This window comes from Saccostrea echinata, unplaced genomic scaffold (assembly GCF_033153115.1).
Source record: "Saccostrea echinata isolate AGI-Se365-2 ecotype Australia unplaced genomic scaffold, CSIRO_AGI_Sech_v1 ptg000010l, whole genome shotgun sequence".
Classification (NCBI taxonomy): Eukaryota; Metazoa; Mollusca; class Bivalvia; order Ostreida; family Ostreidae; genus Saccostrea; species Saccostrea echinata.
In genome coordinates this window covers 2,890,834-2,907,080 of record NW_026889759.1, presented here as the reverse complement: position 1 = coordinate 2,907,080, position 16,247 = coordinate 2,890,834, and the positions used below count along the sequence as shown (strand labels likewise).

The following is a 16,247-nucleotide window of genomic DNA, read 5'->3' as shown; positions in this document are numbered from 1 at the left end:
ATGTTCTGATTTGAGATCTTATAAATCCAAGATGGCGACGACCATCAGTGGTTCCAAAAATCCAGATATGGATGAGGAAAACACGGAAAATTCACCAAAGATTTCTTCAAATCAAAATAGCAGTTCGGCGGAAAAATCTTCTGCCGAGCTTCTCCAATTGTCTATGGAAGAATTTTACAGAGATCGACCAATATTGATCAGCAATTTGCCAGTTTCTGCAAATGAAGTAAGATGGTCTATCAAGGACTTTCATGATAAGAACTATTCTATAGATTCACAGATAATCTAGTCAATGCTATAATGCCTAAGAATTTAAACCTACAGGAATTTTTAAAAAAAAAAACTAGGTCGCAATATGAGAAATGAATATGTATTTAAAATGAAAATAAAGGTTATAATCAGTTTTAGTCCAAAGTCTGTTTGCACAGCACTCCAGCATGCTAGAGGTTAAAGGCAAGATACTTTTGACTTGGTGGCGTGTGACCTCTAGCATCCATTGAAAAAATTATCGCTGCTGAAATTCCAAGTGGAAATAAATTGTTTAATAAATAAAATCCAGGCTTTGACATTTACCTGTGACACAAAAACAATAAAATATTCATAATTTTCAGTGAAACTTATACATAAAAGAATGTTAATCTCTCTTATTAGCAATCAATCCATCATTTTTAAAAATCAAAGCAGAAATCAAAACTGGTCCTTTATTTGAAATTCAGGAATGGAATGCAGAAAAACTGACAAAACAAAATTAGTTTCTAGTGTTGTTATGAATAACAATAGTTGCCGACTATTGAAAAATCGTCACTTAAGGCAGCACATCAGCGACAATTGATAGAAAATTTTATAATTGATAGTCACTACATGTTTTCAAAATATTTTTTTTTTATACAAACTGTTTTGTCTTTTAACATTATCAAAGGATATTCCTTTGAGATTATTCTCTTGCAAATGGCAGACAAATTTTCCTATTAAACATGAATTGAAGTTGGCCTTACAGATTTGTATTGAAATATTGTTTTCATTTACGAGGATATCTGAATATTTCATGGTTAAGTTTATTTAATTTTACCTAAAAAGTTCAAACTATCAATCATATAATCGATAGTATGCTACCGATTCAATTTGATAATGGATAGTAAATTTGGTCCAATTTTGCAACACTATTAGTTTTCCACTATGAAATTAAAATATTTGAATTCATTATCTGAATTGCAATCTGCAGAATTATTGTTAAGTCTTATTGAAAGTGCTGCTCATGAAAATTTGAAATAATGACAATTTTGAGTAATGAACATTGATGACAGTGGATTTTATGATTTCTTGTCACTGTTATACCTCATGCAAATACATAGGTACCTGAGAATTACTTTTATTACAGTTTATTTCACACATAATGTGGTCTGACCAAATCTCGTCGGAATTAGCTCGTTAAAAAAAAAAACGGCCTTTAGAAGTAATAGTCCGAGGTATATAAGAAGCGTAGGTACTTCAACTGAGGCTCTTACTTGTAGGAGTATTTGCACAGGTTTTTTCGGTTTTCATCTGTATTAATAAGTATGATACCTAAAAATTATATGTTACAGTAATATTTATGCCCCGCCATGAATATGGCCGGGGCATATAGTGTTTGTCATGTCCGTCTTCCGCCCTTCTGTCCTTCCGTCCTTCCGTCTGTCCTTCCGTCACACTTTGCGTTTAGCTCTGTTCAAAGCTCAGTTTCAAAGAAACTATCCAAGATATTTTTATCAAACTTCATATGCTGATAGATATTGATGAGGGCTATGCAACTGCATCAACATTTTTTGACCTTGACCTTTCCTTTGACCTTGACCTCACTTTTCTTAAATTAGTGTTTAGCTCAGTTTTAAAGATACCATTCAAGATAGTGTAATGAAACTTCATATGTTGATACCTCCTGACGTAAGCTATTCAACTGCATCAACATTTTTTGACCTTGACCTTTCTTTTGACCTTGACCTCACTTTTCTTAAATTAGTGTTTAGCTCAGTTTTAAAGATACCATTCAAGAAAGTGTAATCAAACTTCATATGTTGATACATACTGATGTAAGCTATTCAACTGCATCAACATTTTTTGACCTTGACCTTACTTTTGACCTTGACCTCACTTTTCTTAAATTGGTGTGTAGCTCAGTTTTAAAGATACCATTCAAGATAGTGTAATCAAACTTCATATGTTGATACATACTGATGTATGCTATTCAATTGCATCAACATTTTTTTGACCTTGACTTTTCTTTTGACCTTGACCTTACTTTCCTTAAATTAGTGTTAAGCTCAGTTTTAATGAAACCATTCAAGATATTTTTAACAAACTTCATATCCTGATACATACTGATGTAACCTTTTCAACTGCATCAACATTTTTTGACCTTGACCTTTCCTCTGACCTTGACCTCACTTTTCTTAAATTAGTGTCAAACTTCATATGCTGATACATACCGATAAGAGCTATTCAACTGCATCAATATATTTTGACCTTGACCTTTTCTTTGACCTTGACCTCACTTTTCTTAAATTAGTGTTTAGCTCATTTTTAAAGAAACCATTCATAATATTTTCATCAAACTTCATATGCTTATACATACTGATGTAACCTTTTCAACTGCATCAACATTTTTTGACCTTGACCTTTCCTCTGACCTTGACCTCACTTTTCTTAAATTAGTGTCAAACTTCATATGCTGATACATACCGATGAGAGCTATTCAACTGCATCAATGTTTTTTGACCTTTACCTTTCCTTTGACCTTGACCTCACTTTTCTCAATTTGTGTTAAAATGTTGCATTACTAATATACCCTCGGCGGGGCATTCATGTCCTATGGACATATTTCTAGTTTTTAAGGTGCAATGGATGGGGCAAGTGCAGTTGTATTTATTACTGGATACCTTAAAAACCTTTATATATACATTGTACATGTTTAATTCCGCCTTTTTAACACTGGATACACTGGAAGGGTAAAGGTTGGACACTGCTGATGACTGTGACATCACATGTTTTGTTACGTGTTAGTTGCTGTTCCTTAATGAAATCTAAATAGGGCAATTTTTTTATGAAAGGAATACTTTTTCTTTTAAAAGTAGATGCAATTGTTTTTTTTTCTTTTAAGCTATCTGCAAAAACTAAATCTTAATGATTAATTTAATTTAACCAATATTTTATTCACAGAAGTGAATGAGAATTGGCAGCAGGCTTAGCCTATTTTTATTAGCCCTCTCTCTTAATCTTAATGATAAATATGGTATTGCTTTATAGCCTGTAGAGCTCGCTGCTCTAAATATAAATACATAGGTATGCAAGCTCAAAAATGGCATCTTCTCAGCTCACTTGTTAACAGTACTTGTTCTCTGAAAATAAATCTGCACCTACCACATTCCCCATACGAGGCATTTCAATATATTGATTTAAAAAGACCTCCAACCTTTTAAATATTTTTAAATATATTTTTCTAAACAGTAAACACTTTTTCAAATTGACTTCAGCATGCCCCAAAGAACATGTAAAACCTGAAACAAATATAACAAATTCTCACATTCAGGCATATCAAATTCTAGAAGCATTCTTAGGCATTTAGAAATGGTATTTTGAAAATTCTCAGAATGCTTATAGAACGGTAAAAATGGGGATTTCACCATGATTATGAATTGTTAGGGGAAGTGTATTTTTACTTGCCAAGTCTTAATCACTAAATGATTGATAGAAAATTAATTAAATGTGGCTCAGCAATGCCACCAAATGCAAACATGGAGAACTGAGTATATTCCAACATAATTTGAAGGATAAAATAGATATCTTAAAGGATGAATATATGATACATTGTAAGTTATACACTTTATATACTATTCATAAATATTTTTCAGGATGACATAAATGTGCTATTAGGGGCATACATAGCAAAGAGTATCGAAATCATTCCTGGACAAAGAAAAGGTAATTGTACTGTAGTTACTAATAGCAACCTCTCAAACTGCTTTTCTGAAGCTCTGGAGTAAATGCATTAGTTTCATTCAATGCCTTATTTTGTCTAGTCTGTTGGTGTGGGAGTCAAATGACTGGCAATCCTCAGTCTCATTGTGATAGCTGGATACAATGTTGTCTCATAACACCTTGTCATATTGTGTGTGTCTTTACCGAGACTGATACATATTTTGGGGTGTGGACTGGTGAATGAACTTGATATACAGTGCAGGCAACATCATGGAGTTTTCATGACTCTCACATGCTAAGCATAGTGAAACTTAAGACAAAAACCAGTGAAATTGGGAAATGATTAAATTGGGATTTAATTATAAATATAGTTCTAGTTAAACCTTGTAAATTGCATGTAAATTTAAGATTTAAAAATATGAATCACTTAATCATGTTAATTAGGAAATTCAGATTTGGCACATTGGTTGCTGACAAATTCTTTCTCTTATTTAAAAAAAAAATCATGAATTTTTTCAAAATTATCTGTGATTCAAATTTTTCAATGCATGCCACAGAGGTAACATTGTTTGTCAAATTTATTGTATGTAACAAGGACACTGTACATTACATTTGAATATGTGACTTCTTACTCTGGACTAATTTGAGAAAAATTTAGAGTGCAGCAGATTTAGATGTTTTGCAACTTTCCTTACTATACATTCTTAACTATGGACCATTTCTGGCTAGACACTTAACTGTTGGATATTAAAGCTGGATATTAAATTCTAATGTGCAGAAAGGGTCCTAAGCTTTGTTAGGAGGAAAAATAACCATTTGGCACTTGCCTCCCTTGTACAAATTTAACATGAAATCACATGCTTATTATACTCAGAAAACAAAACTATTTTGACTGAAATTTAAAAAAGCTGAAAAAAGTAAAATTTTCTTTTCATTAAAAATAAATAGTGATATTTATATTTAAATTAAATAAGCCAGTTTGGAAAAAAAAATGCATGTTTTCTCTTTTTCAGCTGTGGTTGTACTTGAGAGTGGAAATGAAATTGAACAGTTAATGCTAGATTTACAAAACACAAAATTCCGTGACTGTGTTATAAGTATAGATCGTTGTGAGACTGAGAAACTTTTGTGCTGTGCTCACCTGCCCCAGGATTACACACTACAAAAATTCCGAGCCTTCGTGTCTCCATTCTGTGCTGTTAAGAAGTGCTTTCTCTATCGAGGTCAAACTACAAGTAAGTTCTCATCTCATCTTAATAAATTTACCGGGGTAATGTTGAATTCTTACTCGGTTATGAGAATCAAACTAAGAAGAGTCTATTATTTCTGAATAATCAGTATATTACATATATGGTCAATTTTGATTAGAATTTTAAATACAGAAAAACACACTTATAAAAAAAAGTGCCAGGGATTGACAATTCTGCATAATTATAAACATAATTTGTTATATCCGTAAAGTTTACAATATATTTTGAAGTCACGGGGAATGAAAATTACTGTAAGCGTCAATTTATTGTTTTATTGTATGCTCATGTATTTAGCACTGAATGATTATTTTTTGCACATTGCTAAGTGAGGTGACTTGTGTGTAACACATATAGATAAAAATTTGAATCATGATACAATTTGCTTTGTTTAACAGATGACTTCAAATTCTATGGAGTTGTTGAATATAGTGCTCCCCTTAGTCAAATATTGAGTATACGTACAGAGTTGGATTGGAAATTAGTTGAAGGACACCATATACACTGTGATTTTCTGGACAAGAGTCTCTCTTCCTATAGGAAATTAAACTCCAAGTGTTTGTTTGTGGACAATTTGCCCAAGGATTTCACTAACACGTCAGAGTTTAGGGATATCTTTAGTGCACTTTCTAGTCCACTTTACTGCCAGGTATGGTAAAGTTAAGAAGTGCGCACATAAAAAAAAGTGTCATTACTAAATTAACTAGTCTTTTTTGCAAATTATCCTTTCCTGTGAATTGAAATGATTTTTAAAAATTGTGGATTTTATTTTGGTTTACACATATAAAGATATCAACTGAAAATAGTATGCTAGCATAAATTATTTGACAATATCATAAACTACTGTGTGAAATGATTTTCAGTAAAATCTTTCTCTGAAAGAAGTATGTCATCTTTGTAGATTGTGATGAAGGACGGGAAGTCCTTAGGTTATGGAATCATTGAGTACAGGTCTTGGCAAGAGGCAGAAAAGTCCGAAAGACACCTAAACGGTCACAAGATTCTGGATGTACCAATGAGGATAACGTACTGTATTCCAGGGATTTCGGCCGTCACCATCTGTTCTAGGCTTATGAGTAAATTTGTAAGTCTTACAATCATTAGCATTGATGTCTCTGTAGAAAATGTTCAACTTCCCTCTAAAAGGGACCAGATTTCAAAGACTTTGAACATAACATTCATTTTTTTTTTCTTTTTAAGATTATAAGATTATCTCAGTACTTTTTCATGACCCAGATGTCTCAAGGCAGAATAGAGGCTTTTTCCCCTAGGAAATATGGTCATTTTTCCCCAAAATTAACTATATATTTCCAAATATTTTTAAAAGATTTCAGAATAAAATTCTTTCAAAAATGGATCAAAAAAGCTGCTTTTAAAATATTGGTGAAAAAACTGACTCTCTCAAGTCATTTAATTGATTTAAGAAACTGATGATATCTTACTGAAACAAGTTATTATCTCTAATCTGGATTTATAGTTCTAACTGTTTCTGTGTGTTTGTGTATACAGGACAATCCTGCAGACAATGTGTGTAAACCGAGCTTGTTACCAGACCCTGTACACCCCTGTAAAGAACTACTGTGTAACCCGCTTGTTCAACGTCTCACATCACAACATCCTACATGTGAGTATTCAGCTGAAACTGGTAAATCTAGGTTGTATTTGGTTGGACCACCTGCCTTAGAGTTCAGATTGAAGTTGATCTGTTTTCTGTTTGTAAACTTTTCATATTTTTTTTTACCTAACAACTGAACCACTGGATTTGTTAATTTGTTAATCCACTTTTTTAATGGCCTTGCAATGATTTCATCTGTAAGTGTTCATACTTGATATGCTATTTTACCGTAAATATACTTGCTTGAATCAAATGAAGAAAGAGAGATAACTTCTGAAACACTTGGATCACAGCCAAACCAAGTGTGATCAGTACATTCTGATCTACATACAAACTCTTTATTGCTATGCCCCCCTCCACCACCACCCCCCTTCCCAAATGTCTAAGATGATTCATTATGTCAGATAATGACAATTCTTAGGATTCTCTTTAGACTGTCAAATATTTGACATAATGAATTGCCTCTGTCCTATATCCATTATCTAATGGGCATTTAAATTGAAAATAAACTATAATGAATATATTATCTAAAGCCATTTGTTTATGTTTTTATGTTGCAATTTCAGTGATGAAAAAGTTTGAAGAGGCATTAGAAAAGATGCACAAAACCTATATAAAACAGCTAACCTCCAACCCAGAAAAACCAGGTATTCTAAAAAAAAATTTTAGAAATAATTCAATAGTTAAGACTCCTACGAATTCAACAATAAATACATGTACAAGTATGCTTTGTTTTAATTCACCCACTCAACTACTGCATAAATTCTTTTAAGAAAATTTTTTTATGCTTGAACATTTGATGCTCAGATGAAAATTGAGCAGTCGTGATAATATTAAGATGATGTTGAAATTCCAGTTTTCCATCTTTTTAATTTAAATCACTATGTAAATATAAGTTTTGTTCTTCAAAAGCAAGGTAGTATTGAAAGATAAAAATTAAGTGGAAAAAGTATTTGGTGGAAGCAAGGCCTGATTTTATGTGTATGCTGACGTTTGTTTAAGGTTTGCTTGGACCTGCTCCAGCCATGCCATTAAGCCCTCTGATGAACGTGAATGTACAGCTAGGGCTGTTTATACTTCTAGCATTCCAACTTCAGATTCAAGCTCCCAACAGTCAGGTCAGGGAAATGACAAACCATACCAGGCTATCGTGAATTTTTAAAAAAAATTGCACTTTAAAATTGAATACAAAATGACCTATTGTATACTGGGAAATTTTTGCCCTCATATTATTTTTGCCCCTTTCACCCTCGTGGCAAGTGCACAGATTTAAAATGGGGCAAATTCAAAGATGACATGATTATCTTTAAAAAACAATTGTGACTGGGCAAAACAGTTTGCAAGTGTGAAAGGGCAAAAATAATATGGTGCTAAAATACCCCTATATACAGTACATGTATGTTAACCTGTGAACCAGTTTACAGTATAGTCATCCTGCATATATTGTTGCCAGTTACATGTTATGATGAACTGATAATGGCACATAATGTTGCCATAGAGTAATATCACCAGCATATAGTATTGCCACCAAAAGTATATGTAAACATTTACAGTATTTATAGTCATCAAACCAGAAATCAAGAATTTAAAGGTTGATTTCAATAATACCTCAACAAAAGTTTGGCCCAATGACAAGTTTACTACAAGAGTGACTTTGTAAAGATTTTGAGAGAAGAATAAGGATTATTATGCCACAAATTACATTTAAAGAGAAACATGAGTTATAAAATAACCACAGACAACAAAGAAAAAGAATCATTAACAGGCAAAAGATGGTTGGTAAAAACTCAAAATTTTTGTTTTAATTTTGAGGGATAGCAAAAGTAGTTCTGTTTAATGCTATTAATTAAATTATCAATGATATATAATTACTTTCTACAAGGATTGCCTCTCTGATAAAGAACAAGAAAAGGATATTGAGATTCTTTTTCAGAACTAAACATCTGTAAGTGTAGGAATCATTTGTAATATAGTATCAAATGATAAAATGAAAACAAGTCATAAAAATTTCAAGATACATGTAATTTCATATCTGAAATTTTGGACATCTCATTTCTCATGATTATTAAGGCATTTACCATAACAATTACAGAAATATGTATGCATTACCTAGCTTATATATTTCTTTGCAGTTTTTTGATGTAGATCTTGCAACTTTGATGTCAAAGAAAGTTAATAATAACCAGGTATGAAAGTAGCATCACAAATAAAATTTCAGTGTTGGTAAGGAATTCATTTATTTTTTAAAAACAGAAATCAATGTACTTATATACGAAATTAAAATTTGTATGAAAGAACAGTTCTTATTCTTTTATTGAGGACTTTGTAGAACTCAAGAGATAGACTGATTTTTGAATTTGGATGTCTTACTCAACTGGTAATTTTTCTTTTCCCTAATTTCAGGCAGAGAAGCCATCATTGTTGGGGGATCCATATGCCTCTCAGTCCAACATTATCCTCCAGAGTCTACTGTCTAAACTGTCCCCCGGTAAACCAAATCAGCCATATTCGGGTTCTGATATCAGTTCAATGTTATTGTCCGTGTCACAAAACCTACAGAACATTGATGTCAGTGGCCTTACAAATATAGGACAGATTGCTGTGCAATTAGGTCATGATCTTGGCTGCACCCCAGGGGAAGTTACTCCTCTCATGGATTTGACAATAAAAAATTCAAAAGAGGGATTGCTTGGGGCAGCTCCACCAGAAATTCTTGGATTAGTGCATAGAGGGCAACCACCAAAGAAAAGTTTGTTTGCCAGTCAGCCCAATCAAGAGGGAGATGTGAAACAATCCCTGTTGGGAGAACCTCCTCAGAACTTGATGCACAGCTGGGGAACTAGACCAAAAACTGGAGGCCTGCTGCCAAATCCAGATGCTACACATACTCAACAAAGAAATCCACAGGTATTGTCAAGTTGATTTACAATGGATTCACAGTTCACGAATTGTGAAGACAAGAAATAGGGTGTCTCTGAAAAGTTGCTGCCTGATACTCAGGTGAAATTCTGGGCAATATACATCATGTTGATTTCTAAAAGATGTAAATTACAAATCCCAATGTATCCATGCAATTTCTTATAGAGAATGAATGGTAATGAAATATCTTTCTATATTTAAGCAGAGAGGAAATGGAGAACCAAGTGAATACGATCAATACTATGGATACAGCAGGGTAGGTTTAACCCCCCCCCCTCCCCCCAATTCGCTGTCCCATAATCAAGATGATTGAAAACATTTTGAGCAAAAGCAGGTTTTTATTAAGAAGTGCCAACTAATCCTCTCTCTCTATATATTTTAGGATGATGGAGGATATTATAGTTCTAGTTATCAGGTAAACATTTTTTATTATAATAACTGAATCAATATAATAAAAGAATTATCATAATAACAGAATCAAACAAAGTTAATGCTGCAAATGTACCTGTACTCTAACGAATATGTCAAATACATTTGGTTCATCTTCATTCCTTGTATTTATTTTTGCAGAATCCAGGAAGTACATATGATTATTTGGAAGAAAGTTATAACTACAACCATGATCAGGTAAAATCAGTAGTTCTCAAATTCATAATTATTGTAATTTTCTGCATAAACACAGCATCGGGTTTCAGATTAATTAAACTGTGTGTAAATTAAGTCAGTACCTTGTTAATTAAAAACAAAACCAAATTCACTCCATACTCAAAAAATACACAGTACTGTACCCTACACAAGAAAATCTGATGGTGAATAGTAGTTCACAGAACTATGTGAAACTTAAGATGGCTCTATCTTGAAAAAATAATCTTCTTGTTAGAAAAAAGCATCAAGAACAGGAAATGATGGCTTTTGTTTATAGTGTATAAAAATTGCCTGAATATTTTTTTCTCAAAAATGTCTAGAAAGATCTAGAAAAGTCTAATTAAAATGCAAAGAAAGAGGATGAGGAGCTGCCACTCACATCAATGTTTTCTTTGTTATCATAAACTATGACATGTATATATAGTCTAGTCAATGAATCAAATATATGGGTCCATCATCAAAAAAGTAAATGTCAAACCCTGTACTTTTTGTTATTTTGGAAATAAAAGCATTTCTATAGATAACATTAATACATAATTAAAAAAAAAGTTCTTAGATTAAGATTAAGTATGCATGGATCATTACATTTAATTCATAAATATTTTAATCACAAGTTACTGATTGAAAAGAGTTTTGTCCCTTTCCTGTAGTAATTTTCTAATTGCCCCCCCCCCTTTCACGAAATTAAATGAGTTTATTTGTATTGTGAAATCACTAAATTTCAGGTGGGTTTAATTTTTGTTGTTTTGGTGGTATGAAGAGAACCTTGAATTCATGTCCTCTACAAAGTGTAAACATTTTATTCAAGACAAGGCCACACTTCTTTAACCATGAAATGAATTCCCTACAAACCAACATTTTTACCCCAAATCACAACGTTTTGAACATACAAAAATTTTACAGTAATTTGTATATAGACACTACTTGAAGATGCCATTATCAGGATTTTGCTTGCATGAACTTGTACTTGTGATAGTGTGAACTTGTGGTATTGTGAACCTGAGGTAGTGGAGCTATTTGTGAGTCAACAGTCTCGTATATTACCGGTAGTAAAAAAAAAAAATAAAATAAAAAGCAAAATTTACACTTACATATTGAAACCATTTAATTAAATTCCAGCATTACCAGGATATAGCAGCTAAAGCAGCAGCTTACGCAGCTTACAACCAGACTGGTTACAGTTACCATGGTTATAGCGGACAGGACGAATCTTACAGTTCAGGTTACGGCAGTGTATCGGGTCAGGATTACGACGACTCGTACAGCTACAGTAGTGCCGATTACAGTTACAGAGGACACACAGAGGCAACGCCCACTCATCACTCAGTGACTTCCCCTCAGTCCAGCTACGAACCACTTCACCTTCACAGCTCATCCTCAGTGGAACCACTCCCCTCAAAAGTGTGCACAAATTCTGCAAAAGTATAACTGTATAATTGTACAGTTCTTTACATCTTTTATTCCAATTTAATGTACTGTGGAATCATTTTGATGTTGGTGGGCAAAAAAAATTTGAATTTGGTTGTAATAAAGATTCAATGATCAGATGCATTGACAGTTATTGTTTGTGGGGATGTAAATTCCTGGTTGTTGATGACCCTCAGAATCCCTGAACATTATTCCCCCACAAATAATGATGTATATTCATGCATTAAAATTGATAAGTTTTTGTGCTGTAACAATGATGTCTTATTTTTGCAGACTGTAGATTATTACCATCGACCTTCAGCACCGTCCCAGTCATATAAAGAACCAATACATCCTCCTGGTACATCAAGGGCAGATAACCAACCTTTACTGGTATACAGACATATAATAAAAATACATGTGACAAGTTATACACATCAGGCTTTCAGGACAGACAAACTTGCTTTATTATATCTATCTACATGTACATGTAATGATATATACTTTGGTATATCCATTTAATACTATAAACCAACTACGTTCACGGTAGCTCAGTCGGTAGAGCGCTTGCTCCGTGATGGGGAGGTCGTGAATTTGAATCTCGGCCGCGACTGACCTAAGTTGATAAAAAATGTGTAGCAACTGTTCCTTTGCCATGCGCTCGGCACTTTGAAGTGAAAGTTGCGGGTCCTTCGGATGAGACCTTAAAAACCGAGGCCCCGTGTCACTGCAGGCATTGGCACGATAAAGATCCCTCACTGCTCAATGGCCCTAAGTGCCAAGTAAAGGTCAAAATTTGAAGCCCTTCACCGGTATATGGTGACGTCTCTATATGAGTGAAAAATTCTCGAATGGGACATAAAACAACACACAATCAACTATAAACCAACAATTATTTGACTCTTCTATTTATGATACATCAGTGCAATTTTTTTGACAGAGGAAACATTTTATATAGAAATTACATGCAAGTTTCATGCAAATGAATGTTTCATGGGGATAAATGTTTGCGAGTCAAAAAATATTGCGAAATTTGCATATATTTCACAAATAAAAGTTGGTTTGTCAGTATCTCATTTAAGTAGGTCACAGGTTGGTAAGTAAGAGAACAATGACATGGGTATTATAAATAAAAATAGATTTTTATCATGTACATGTAGTTTTACACCAGTCAATAATGAACTTGCTTTAAATTTCAGAAGACCCCACAAGGTCAGAAGAGAAGCTACAGTCACTTATTACCTGCCCCTGAGCCCAGTCCGGAGGGGGAGTACGTGGGACAACATTCACAGGGCATCGGGGGTCATTATGCCACATCGTACACCAATAAACGACAAAAAGTATCGCACACAAGATTGATGATGCAATATTAATAACAATTTATAGCAATTTGATTTTATCTTGAACGTCCTTTGGCAGAGTCATTTTTCATGGGCAGATTACATTGCAAATAAATATATTTTTTGAGATTTAATTTCATTCCATTGGAGTGTGTACATATTGAGATGTTGAAAATCATTTATTTACTGGTATATTTTGTTGATCAGGAAAAGTTACTCAATCATGGACAAAAATAATCGAGCAGGAATTAGTAGAGAGCTGACAGATTCAATTTTAAATTGTACAATGTTAAAAGCCATCTGTAGTGCTAAGACATTCTTCAGAGAGAAAAAGTGCCATCTATATTTTGTTGAAAGATATTGATATTTTTTTGTTACAGAGGATGAAGTTTTATATTCTAAAATTGATTTTATTCCTTTTTTAAAGACTTGACTAAGGAATGTCAAGAATTTATTGGTTATTTTTTTTTATACAGGAAATTGAGGGTGGGGGGTGGGGTGGGTTATGTCTTGATATTGAAGATCTGGGAAGATATTGTTTCTGTTCCTTCTCTTTGTCTAACTGGCTGTCCCTGTCTTTATCTCCCCCCCCCCCCTACATAAGCTTTGAAATTCTGTCTATGGTCAAGTCAAGTATGAGGGTACAGAATGTGTCCCAGGCTGGGATCAGGGACAGTAGGCATCTCATGAAGTAAAGAAAGTGCTGCATTAGCAAAAATAATGACAATTTGTAAATACGTAATTAAAGAATTTAACTTCAAGATTATTTAACAATTACAAAACTTTACTGTTTATATGTCTTCTTTCGTGAAATACATGTATATTGTTTCAAAATGTGTGTACAGATTTATGAAATAGAAAAAAGAAGCTCAGAAAATGAGTCTTCTGTAGAAAGTTAAGTGCCCCTTGAATTTTATAGGAGGAGGAATTAAAATGCACATTTTCAAATAAGTGTGTTTTTATTTTTCATATTTCTAAATTTCTTTCTAATCCTTTTTTTTCATTTTCTTTCTAACCTGATTGCACTTCAGTCATTTTATAACAATGTCTTTGATTATAATGCACAGAGAAGGTGCTTTCAGAAATGTGATTATCGTATACAATCATTAAGTATATAATTATTCATCTGTGTGTAAGGGAAAATTATATCTGTATGTGTGTTCTTTTTTTAAGCATGTAACTTTTTTAGTCATCTAGGAAGAAAAATGTTCTCCCCCCGGTTGAAGTTATATCACCCATTTAGAATTAAAACTTTTAAAATCATATGGGGCAGCTCAATTTAGATTTCAGGAAAGTTTTGTTTTTATATAAATTTAAGATTTAGATTAAAAAAAAAAGGAAAGAGAGAGAGATTGGTGAAAATTATTTTTTTCAAATGCAGAGTTTGACAAATAAAAAAAAAGTCTATATTTCTTAGACAATCCTTTAATACTATACCAAAAATATAACCATAGTTTTATCAGATTAAGAAGGCAACCAAAGTTGGGGCATTTAGTTGGTTGCAATACTTGTACCCTATAATATGCATTTTGAAAGGTAATTGCTTCATGAACAGAGTTTTAAATATCCTTTAAAGGAACCATAAACACTTGTCCTATCAAAAAACAGATATGTACCACAATCAATTGTCATCATTTTTAATTTCTCCTTACCGTTGTCAAATTAATAGTATTTCCTAGTTGAAGGGTTATGATTTTTGTTTAATGCTAGCAGAAGCTACACACTAATCATCCGTTTGTTTTAATTTAGTATATATGTATTAATGAAAATGTTACCATTAGGTATCAAAAACAATATCAGAGTTTTAAAGAGATGTATGTATTAAATGTAACAATACATTAACATTTACATATGTTTTCTGTTCAACAGAAATATTATTTATAATGGATGTGTTTATTATAAACAATTTCTCCATTAAAAATCATTGAGATGCTGTAATCATTTTGTTCTCTTTTTTAATTTGGATAATGAAGAGATTCAGAAGGATTTTTTTTTTTTGGAAGGGGGGGGGGGGTGTTAAGAATTTATTCTGAAAGATGTGAAAAATATTCATATGCATGTTCTGAAAGTGCCTTAAACTGACAAGTGACCCCAACTAAGGGTATTTAAACAAAATGTATTTTCATTGTCATTTCTAAAAAAAAATCAAGCTGTCTTTGCACTACTAGTATTGGATTTCTCTCCTTTAAAAAGTGTCACTCGGATTGTTCCTTTTCAAAAAAGTTGTACAATGCCAACTCTGGAAAAGATTTCAAATAGTTTTAGCTGAAGTTTGGGAGAAATACATGTATATCAAAATGACAAATTTTCTGATCAACTTCATAACACCACACATGTTTCAATACAGTGCAGGGGGAAGAGGCCATTTACTACACCTACACTTTTGGGCATATTGTCCATCCATATGCATCTGTCACACTGTCTTGTCATTGCTTCTCCATTTTCAAGGGTGTCTAAATAATTCTTCTTGCATTTGATAAGCCTGGTCCTGAAGAAGTCCAACTGGATATTGAATTATGGTTCCTAGGAATTACCAGGGATGTTTATACACATGTCCAAAAACACCCACTATATGTTAAGTGGTAGCAAAGAAAAAAATCTACAATGGTACTTAGTATGCAATAAGATTATGGAATCTGATCTTTGCCCCAGCCTTAGAATGACCAAGAAGGGTGTGATTCTTTATCATAAGAACTCTATGGGTTTTAAGAATTTGATTCAATTAATAGATGTTTAGTTTGAGTGATAGTATATATTTCTAGATGGAACTAGTGTGCAATATTGGTCAAGATAGCACATATCAAGTTACTTTGGACTGAATTTTCTGCAAAAAATATCCTCCTCATAATGTAAGTCTGATCAGTGCAAGAATTATAGCCTCCTTGAAAATATGTAAACCTGCAACAAGATTTTTAATCTGATCACTACATCTTCAGAAGTAAATAGTTTAGGTTTTAGAGTAGTTGTACTTCATTTTCAAGTACATGTATATATTATGTATTTAGAATTCATTTTCAATGATGCTTGGATAATGCCAGTAAGAATGGATTCAATTAAACATAATTGGGTCATGCAGTATTTAACTTCCTTTTAAGAAATGAATGATCAAAGCTAAATCTTTGC

At 32.8% G+C, this 16,247-nt stretch overlaps 1 protein-coding gene across 2 annotated transcripts; it reads left to right on the top strand.

The window, feature by feature from the left end:
* Window positions 1-31: 31 nt before the first annotated feature.
* LOC133184148 (ribonucleoprotein PTB-binding 1-like) lies at window positions 32-13,590 on the top strand. 2 transcript variants are annotated; one of them, XM_061319034.1, is made up of 16 exons: window positions 32-226; window positions 3,885-3,954; window positions 4,965-5,186; window positions 5,597-5,847; window positions 6,100-6,282; window positions 6,708-6,822; window positions 7,380-7,460; window positions 7,816-7,931; window positions 8,946-8,999; window positions 9,217-9,720; window positions 9,935-9,988; window positions 10,115-10,147; window positions 10,303-10,359; window positions 11,497-11,778; window positions 12,079-12,177; window positions 12,984-13,590. In XM_061319034.1, exons 1-16 carry the CDS (start codon window positions 32-34, stop codon window positions 13,155-13,157), a joined length of 2,490 nt encoding a protein of 829 aa, XP_061175018.1. In that variant the 3' UTR covers window positions 13,158-13,590. The 2 variants fall into 2 exon arrangements, with proteins under 2 accessions (XP_061175018.1, XP_061175019.1); XM_061319035.1 differs by having other exon boundaries at window positions 34-226; window positions 9,938-9,988.
* The last annotated feature ends 2,657 nt before the right edge of the window (window positions 13,591-16,247 follow it).

What these genes read in the sequence shown, in the direction of transcription:
- LOC133184148 (XM_061319034.1), top strand. Translation starts at nt 32, where the DNA reads ATGGCGACGACCATCAGTGGTTCCAAAAATCCAGATATGGATGAGGAA. An exon ending in CATTCCTGGACAAAGAAAAG is followed by an intron (nt 3,955 to 4,964) that starts GTAATTGTACTG and finishes TCTCTTTTTCAG; the next exon opens with CTGTGGTTGTACTTGAGAGT. An exon ending in CACATCACAACATCCTACAT is followed by an intron (nt 6,823 to 7,379) that starts GTGAGTATTCAG and finishes TTGCAATTTCAG; the next exon opens with TGATGAAAAAGTTTGAAGAG.